General features: G+C 43.3%; 1 protein-coding gene across 1 annotated transcript; it reads left to right on the top strand.

Annotated features, from left to right (window-relative positions):
* Nucleotides 1-6,377: 6,377 nt before the first annotated feature.
* LOC115152871 (cytochrome c oxidase assembly factor 3 homolog, mitochondrial) lies at nt 6,378-7,943 on the top strand. The gene is made up of 2 exons (XM_029697760.1): nt 6,378-6,626; nt 7,203-7,943. The coding sequence occupies exons 1-2, from the start codon at nt 6,428-6,430 to the stop codon at nt 7,295-7,297; spliced, it is 294 nt and encodes a 97-aa protein (XP_029553620.1). The 5' UTR covers nt 6,378-6,427; the 3' UTR covers nt 7,298-7,943.
* Nucleotides 7,944-9,232: the final 1,289 nt, after the last annotated feature.

The following is a 9,232-nucleotide window of genomic DNA, read 5'->3' as shown; positions in this document are numbered from 1 at the left end:
CCTTGCTTGTTCTTCATCAGAATACACTGCCAGGACTTCTACTTCAATAACAAATGTTGGTTTGGTCCCAAATAATCCATCGTTATGTTCCAACAGCGACGTTTTGTTCGTGAGTTCTAGAATGCTTTTTCGCGGTGTCGCGCATGGCGCATTGGCGTGTCAAAAATGTCTAAATATTCCATTACCGTACTTCGAAGCATGTCAACCGCTGTTTAAAACCAATTTTTATGCCATTTATGTCATAGAGAAGTGTTAATATTCCGACCGGGAGTATGCATTGAGCCTAAACAGCCGAATAAAATTTCTCCTCAGAAGCGACTCATGCACGCGCATCATTGAAAGGTCCTCCGAGCATCCACTTACAAAAGGCGATAATATATTTCAACCTGAGGTTCCCTCGTAAACCTTCAGTTATTTCGCGGGCTCTGAGAGCCTATTGGAGCCCTGGGAATTGTCACGTTACAGCTAAGATCCTTACTTTTCAATAAAAAGAGGTAAGACGCACGACTCCTTGTCAGACAGGGTACTTCCTGCTTGAAGCCTTGTCAGGTTTTTGCCTGCCATAGGAGTTCTGTTATACTCACAGACACCATTCAAACAGTTTTAGAAAATTCAGAGTGTTTTCTATCCAAACCTGAACAATAATATGCATATTCTAGCTTCTGAGTTGGTGTAGGAGGCCGTTAAAAATGGGAACATATTTTTTCCAAAATTCTCAATACTGCCCCCTATACCAAACAGGTTAACAGATGTTAATGTTCCCACAATGCAGTAATATCTAACAAGTTCACAACAACTACCTTATACACACAAATGTAACGGGATGAATAAGAATATGTACATATAAATATATGGATGAGCGATGGCCGTGCGGCACAGGCGAGATGCTGTAGATGGTATAGAATACAGTATATACATATTAGATGAGTAATGTAGGATATGTAAACATTATTAAAGTGGCGTTATTTAAAGTGACTAGTGATACCTTTATTAAGTCAATTCATGAAAGTGGCCAGAGATTTCAGTCAGTATGTTGGCAGCAGCCTCTCTATGTTAGTGATGGCTGTTTAACAGTCTAATGGCCTTGAGATAGAAGCTGTTTTTCAGTCTCTCGGTCCCAGCTTTGATGCACCTGTACTGACCTCGCCTTCTAGATGGTAGTGGGGTGAACAGGCAGTGGCTCGGGTGGTTGTTGTCCTTGATGATCTTTTTGGCCTTCCTGTGACATCGGGTGGTGTAGGTGTCCTAGAGGGCAGGTAGTTTGCCCCCAGTGATGCGTTGTGCAGACCTCACTACCCTCTGGAGAGCTTTGCGGTTGAGGGCGGTGCAGTTGCCGTACCAGGCGGTGATACAGCCCGTCAGGATGCTCTCGATTCTGCATCTGTAAAAGTTTGTGAGTGTTTTAGGTGACAAGCCACATTTCTTCAGCCTCCTAAAGTTGAAGAGGCGCTATTGCGCCTTCTTCACCAAGCTGTCTGTGTGGGTGGACCATTTCAGTTTGTCTGTGATGTGTACAACGAGAACCTTAAAACTTTCCACCTTCTCCACTACTGTCCCGTCAATGTGGATAGGGGGGGGGGGGGGCTCCCTCTGCTGTTTCCTAAAGTCCACGATCATCTCCTTTGTTTGGTTGACGTTGAGTGAGAGGTTATTTTCCTGACACCACACCTCCTCCCTGTAGGCCGTCTCGTCGTTGTTGGTAATCAGGCCTACCACTGTAGTGTCTGCAACCTTGATGATTGAGTTGGAGGCGTGCATGGCCATGCAGTCATGGGTGAACAGGGAGTACAGGAGAGGGCTGAGAACACACCCATGTGGGGTCGCAATGTTGAGGATCAGCGGGGAGGAGATGTTGTTTCCTACCTGCACCACCTGGGGGCGGCCCGTCAGAAAGTCCAGGACCCAGTTGCACAGGACGGGGTCGAGACCCAGGGCCTTAAGCTAAATGACGAGTTTGGCGGGTACTATGGTGTTAAATGCTGAGCTGTATTCAATGAACAGCATTCTTACATAGGTATTCCTCTTGTCCAGATGGGATAGGGCAGTGTGCAGTGTGATGGCGCTTGCATCGTCAGTGGACCTATTGGGGCGGTAAGCAAATTGGAGTGGGTCTAGGGTATCAGGTAGGGTGGAGGTGATATGATCCTCGACTAGTCTCTCAAAGCACTTCATGATGAGAGAAGTGAGTGCAACGGGGCGATAGTAATTTAGTTCAGTTACAGTAGCTTTCTTGGGAACAGGAACAATGGTGGCCATCTTGAAGCATTTGGGGACAGCAGACTGGGATAGGGATTAATTGAATATGTCCGTAAACACACCAGCCAGCTGATCTGTGCATGCTCTGAGGACGCGGCTAGGGATGCTATCTGGGCCGGCAGCCTTGCAAGGTTTAACACTTTTAAATGTTTTACTCACGTTGGCCACGAAGAAGGGGAGCCCACAGGCTTTGGTAGCGGGCCGTGTCAGTGGCACTGTATTGTCCTCAAAGTGAGCAAAATAAGTTGTTTAATTTGTCTGGGAGCAAGATGTTGATGTCCGCGACGGGGCTGGTTTTCTTTTTGTAATCCGTGATTGACTGTAGACCCTGCCACATACGATCGTGTTTGAGCCGTTAAATTGCGACTCTATTTTGTCTGTATACTGATGCTTTGCTTGTTTGATTGCCTTGCAGAGGGAATAGCTGCACTGTTTGTATTCGGTCATGTTTCCAGTCGCCTTGCCATGATTAAAAGCGATGGTTCACGCTTTCAGTTTTGCACAAATGCTGCCATCAATCCACGGTTTCTGGTTAGGAAAGGTTTTAGTCACAGTAGGTACGACATCTCCGATGCACTTGCTAATAAACTTGCTCACCAAGTCAGCGTATACATCGATGTTATTGTCTGAGGCTATCCAGAACATACGCATGAATTGAAGCAATCTTCATGTGTGGAATCCGATTGGTCAGACCAGTATTGGATAGACCTGTGCACGGGCGTTTCCTGTTTTAGTTTCTGTCTATAGGGTGGGAGCAACAAAATGGAGTCATGGTCAGATTTGCCGAAGGCAGGGCGGGGGAAGGCTTTGTATGCATTGCGGAAGTTAGAGTAGCAATGATCCAGAATGCTACCAGCTTGTAAGGAATTCTAGGCGAGGTGAACATAAGGACTTGAGTTCCTGTATGTTGTTGTGATTACACCATGAGTCGTTAATCATAAGGCATACACCCCCACCCTTCTTCTTACCAGAGAGATGTTTGTTTCTGTTGGTGCGATGTATGAAGAAACCAGGTGGCTGTACCTACTCTGACAACATATCCCGAGTGAGCCATGTTTCCGTGAAACAGAGAATGTTACAATCTCTGATGTCCCTCTGGAAGGCAACTCGTGCCCTAATTTCGTCCACCTTGTTATCTAGAGATTGGACATTGGCGAGTAATATGTTAGGAAGAGTTGGATGGTGTGCTCGCCTTCTGAGTCTGACCAGTAGGCCGCTCCGTCTGCCTCTCCTGCGGCGACCGCGTTGTTTTGGGTCGGCCTCTGGGGTAAGATCCCATGACCAGGGTGGAGGTCCGAACAAAGGATCCGCTTCAGGAAAGACGTATTCCTGGTCGTAATGTTGGTAAGTTGACATCGCTTTGATATCCAATAGTTCTTCCTGGCTGTTTGTAATAACACTTGAGATTTTCTGGGCTAACAATGTAAGAAATAATACATTAAAAAAATAAAAATAACTGCATAGTTTCTTAAGGACCTGAAGCGAGGCAACAATCTCTGTCGGAGCCATCTTGAAGTTCTAGACCTCAGCTGAATCAGGTAATTAATGGTATGGCTGTTGAACAAGTTGAGGAGACTAAATTACATGGTGTTCCCTTATATTGTAAACTGTCATGGTGAAAACATATAGATTCAATGGTTGTAAAGATGGGGAGATGTCTGTCTGTAATAAATAGATGCTCAGATATTTTGACACCACACTCCACAAAGCAAGTCCTGCAGGCTCTAATTTTATCTTATCTTGATCATTTCCAGTCATATGGTCAAGTGCTGCAAAGAAAGACCTGCAGCTGGCCCAGAACAGAGCGGCACTTCTTGCTCTTTATTGTAATCAGAGGGCTTATATTAATACTATGCATGCCAGTCTGTCTTGGCTAAGAGTTGAGGAAAGACTGACTGCATCACCACTTGTTTTCATAAGAAACATTAATGTGTTGGACATTCCTAATTGTTTGCATAGTATGACGACTCAGGATATGACTCAGATGTAGACACAGGAGGAGGATGGTTCGGTTCTCAGAATATTTATTATGACAAAGGGGCAGGCAAAAGGGCAGGTCGAGGTTCGTAGTCTAAGGCAGAGTCAAAAAGGTACAGAACCGGGAAGACTAGATAACCAGAACTAAACAGCCGGTAACACGGAAAAGACGCTGGGACGACTTAACGAGACATGACGAACTGGCAACAGACAAACAGAAAACGCAGGCAGAAATACACGGGATAATGACAAAAACAGGAGACACCTGGTGGGGGGTGGAGACAAGCACAAGACAGGTGAAACAGATCAGGGTGTGACACTAAGTCAACTTACACACAGCACTGACACACACACTTACCCCACCAGACATGCCACCAGGGTTTTTTTCACAGTCCCCAGGTCCAGAACAAATTCAAGGAAACGTACCGTATTATACAGAGCCATGACTGTATTGAACTCCCATCTTCCATACTCCAAGTGAACAGCAAACCTGGTTTAAAAAAAAAAAAAAATAAAGCAACACCTCATGGCACAACGCCTCTCCTGACAAAAATATACTGCAGTCAGAGTGCAGTTTAACTGCAGTACAATGCTGTATAACGGCAGTCTAACTGCAGTATGCTGCAAATACTGCGTCCATAATAAACTTTTTTTTTTTACTGCAGTAATTTTGCAGTGTGACCAGTGCTTAATTTGAGCTGGATCATGCCAGAACAGGATCCGGCACCTTTCTGTTTAGGACAGTTTTTTTCCGGAACCTATTTGGCCGGATTTGTTAACTTTGGTGGCATGAAAAATATTTTTAACTTTTTTAAATGTCAAATGTTTTTACAAAAGCGATCAAAGTTCATTCGAGTTGTCTCTTCATTCATTTCCATGCCCCCACAAAAAAACAGTGAAAAAATAGATTTTCATTCCTGGCCGAATATTCTAAGGGTTTATGTTTTGCGCAACATTGTAACCTATGAGAAGCGTGGCCTTGGCTGTATGAGAAGCGCGACAGTATTTCTCACATAACTAGAATGAGATTCACTATCTGATCTCTCTCCCTCTGCTCTGATAGACAGGAAATAGAACGCGCAGCAGATTTGACAGTGAAAAAACATCACGCAGACAAAACAGGTCTTTCGAAATATTAAAAATACAAATCAAGGGAAACACAGGAAAGCAAATGGCTCCTGCTGAAATGAGAAGACTGCTGTAGGCTAAAATATTTGGTAAACTTCCGAGAGAGAGAGGCTTTTGGCAGGAGAGAATCAGCCATCCCTGTGGCTCGGTTGTGGGTTCGATTCCCACGGGGGGCCAGTACGAGAGGCAAAAAAAATAATGTATGAAATTAATTGAAATGTATGCATTCACTACTGTAAGTCGCTCTGGATAAGAGCGTCTGCTAAATGACTAAAATGTAAATGTAAGTGAGCTCCGCATCATTGGGTGAGATTGTGAAACTGGAAAGCATTTTAGGACTATATTTCCTCCTCACATTGTAGCCTACAATATTGTATGTCTCCACACACCTAGGTCTAGGCTATTGATAGATTCGAGAAAAGGTCGTTTTATTGTTCTCAGTTTGTCAGTGTCAAAGTAGCCTGCATTCCGATCATCTGTGCTGTATTAAAAAATATTATCCCAAAGTCTCCAGTCATGTGAAGTGACATAGAATGGTATGAAATGCGTCTATAAAAGGCCACATTCTGTAATTACTGCGTCCAAAACTCCACAGTTGACTGTACTTTTACAGCAGTTTCGAAACGGCAATCTTTTTTGTAAGGACCCCATGTGACCTACTTTTTGTGTGCGTGTACTGACATGTAACTGATAGATGCACACACAACACGTTAATGTTTTTAAATGTATGTAAATTGTAAAGTATTTCGTCTGTAATGTGTTTTTCGTTGTGTCGGACCCCAGTAAGACTAGCTGTCGCCATCCATTAGCGTTAGCTAATGGGGATCCTAACAAATCAAAGCTAAGGTTAACTTTTCTTCATAGCTACTAGCCATACAGCTTGAGCTTGTTTCTAACGTTACTTGTTCCCGATACACATAGAACAATTTTCCATGAGATGGGGTAATTGCAACACACACATAAAGAAATCGCATTCGAAACAGAGGAACTTTTAGCGTCGAACCCGGAAACGTCCGAGGGACCTATTATAGTGTTGCATAAACAGACCAGGCTGGTCGTCGGAAAGATGTCTGACCAGAAACCAACGGTGGATCCTGAAGTTCCCTTTGCCAAGAGAATAGATCCAAACAAGGAGGATCTTACCAGGGACGAGTTCTACTTTATCAGACAAGTGGAGCTTGCGCAATGGAAGAAGAAATCGCAGCAGCTGAGGGGCCGTAATATTGCAACAGGACTTGGTATCGGAGCCATTGTAATGGGAATTTGTATCCTTGTGAAACAGTCACACAAGGTGAACTAGCTAGTTACGTAAGAGCTAACTTGCACTATCCGGCATGATATAACAAGCCATGGCAATGTTTTCCATTGTTTAGTCAACCGGACATTAATTTAGGTCCTTGAAGCTGCAAGTCATTGTAGAAATGTAATGACATGCACGTTGTAATGGTGAAGCGCACCATGACGTGTTTACATTGTACTGTAGCAAGTGAGTTAGTTAATTGGCCTTAAAACCAGCATTTGGGTTTACAGGAGTCGTTGAATATAGCGATTTTCCTTTCAAATCGAATCGCCATATTAAGCGTCTCCTGAATGCCCAGTTTCTGGTTCACTAATTGGCTAACTAGCTACCTAAATAGCTCTCTCAGCTTGTCACTTTATTGTAGGCTGCTACAGTGAAAGCTGGTGATGGGTGTAAACGTGTCTGCCATAAAAGTATGTTGATGTTGAAAACATTCATCTTTGTGTGTATGTACAGTAACTAAGGCCGACTGTAGATCGCTTTTCAGCCAGCACATCCCTTGCCTCAATCTGCACATTTGCCTTGACTTTGCTTCTCCTAGATGCCTACACGTTTTACTCAGTGAAACAGGAGAAGATCATGGATGAGCTGGATGAGGAGGCCAAGATGAGAGGGGCAAAGACAGGCTCCAACTGACATGGCAATCAGAAAACATAGCTCAGATGGACTGTGGTGTGCCACGTATCCTGTCTACTGCACTGGAAGGGACGAAAGGACTAATGCTGACGCTACACCTTATTCCACTGATAGCCATTGTCAACTTTCAAAGAGGCAGCATCGGACATGTTTTGCCCAGGATCTGTAGGTTATGTAAAATTGCTGCTGAGTTAAGCGTTTTCATTGTGATTAAACATGCTTGTCAATAGGAGGAAAGATCTACTGCTCCCGATTGCCCTACCAATTCAGGATACCTGGGTGGTGTTTACTAAATGGAAGAAAATGGACTACTTGTAGTTGTTGTAGACTTTTTTTTAAAGAAACGGTCACTTAAAAAAAAAAAAAAAAAACATTTTCTGTAGTGTGCCCAACATGAACAGGACCCTATTCTTCCTTTTCTCCCAATAAGTAGTCAGTCACTTGTATAGAATTATTGGTACTGCCCCATTCAGCGCCATATGTCTCCCAAAACTGTCTATAGAACTAATTCAACCTGCAATCAATAATGTTAATTCTACAGTGGCCTTGAAATGTGTGGGATTTGAATTGGAACTACTGAACTGAGACAAAGAAACACAATCAGATTGAAATATATTTATGTTGATAAAGGACGGAGTTGTAAAAATTGTATTATGTATTTTTTTTACAACACAAATTACATCTTCATGTAAGGTCAGTGTAATGTTTCATAGGCTAAATGTCAGACATACAGTTGAAGTCGGAGGTTTACATACACCTTAGCCAAATACATTTAAACTCAGTTTTTCACAATTCCTGACATTTAATCCTAGACAAAATTTCCTATCTTAGGTCAGTTAGGATCACCACTTTATTTTAAGAATGTGAAATGTCAGAATAATAGTAGAGAGAATGATTTATTTCAGCTTTTATATCTTTCATCACATTCCCAGTGGGTCAGAAGTTTACATGCACTCAATTAGTATTTGGTAGCATTGCCTTTAAATTGTTTAACTTGGGTCAAACATTTCGGGTAGCCTTCCACAAGCTTCCCAGAATAAGTTGGGTGAATTTTGGCCCCTTCCTCCTGACAGAGCTGGTGTAACAGTCAGGTTTATAGGCCTCCTTGCTCACACAATTTCAGTTCTGCCCACAAATGTTCTATAGGATTGAGGTCAGGGCTTTGTGATGGCCACTCCAATACCTTGACTGTGTTGTCCTTAAGCCATTTTGCCACAACTTTGGCAGTATGCTTGGAGTCATTGTCCATTTGGAAGACCCATTTGTAACCAAGCTTTAACTTCCTGACTGATGTCTTGAGATGTTGCTTCAATATATCCACATAATGTTCCTTCCTCATGATGCATTTTGTGAAGTGCACCAGTCCCTCCTGCAGCAAAGCACCCCCACAACATGATGCTGCCACCCCCGTGCTTCACGGTTGGGCTGGTGTTCTTCGGCTTGCAAGCCTCCCCCTTTTTCTTCCAAACATAACGGTGGTCATTATGACCAAACGGTTCTATTTTTGTTTCATCAGACCAGAGGACATTTCTACAAAAAGTACAATCTTTGTCCCCATGTGCAGTTACAAACCGTAGTCTGTCTTTTTTATGCCGGTTTTTGAGCAGTGGCTTCTTCCTTGCTGAGCGGCCTTTCAGGTTATGTCGATATAGGACTCGCTTTACTGTGGATATAGATATTCTTGTACCTGTTTCCTCCAGCATCTTCAAGGTCATTTCCTGTTCTGTGATTGATTTGCACTTTTCACACCAAAGTACGTTAATCTCTAGGAGACAGAACGCGTCTCCTTCCTGGGCGGTATGACGGCTGCGTGGTCCCATGGTGTTAATACTTGCTTACTATTGATTGTACAGATGAACATGGTACCTTCAGGCATTTCTCCCAAGGATGAACCAGACTTGTGGAGGTCTACAATTCTTTTTCTGAGGTCTTGGC

The sequence above is a fragment of the Salmo trutta genome, chromosome 18 (genome assembly GCF_901001165.1).
Source record: "Salmo trutta chromosome 18, fSalTru1.1, whole genome shotgun sequence".
NCBI lineage: Eukaryota > Metazoa > Chordata > Actinopteri > Salmoniformes > Salmonidae > Salmo > Salmo trutta.
The sequence above is the reverse complement of the archived record's forward strand: the minus strand, read 5'-3'. Positions and strand labels throughout refer to the sequence as shown.

What these genes read in the sequence shown, in the direction of transcription:
- LOC115152871 (XM_029697760.1), top strand. Translation starts at nt 6,428, where the DNA reads ATGTCTGACCAGAAACCAACGGTGGATCCTGAAGTTCCCTTTGCCAAG. An exon ending in AGCCATTGTAATGGGAATTT is followed by an intron (nt 6,627 to 7,202) that starts GTATCCTTGTGA and finishes TGCTTCTCCTAG; the next exon opens with ATGCCTACACGTTTTACTCA.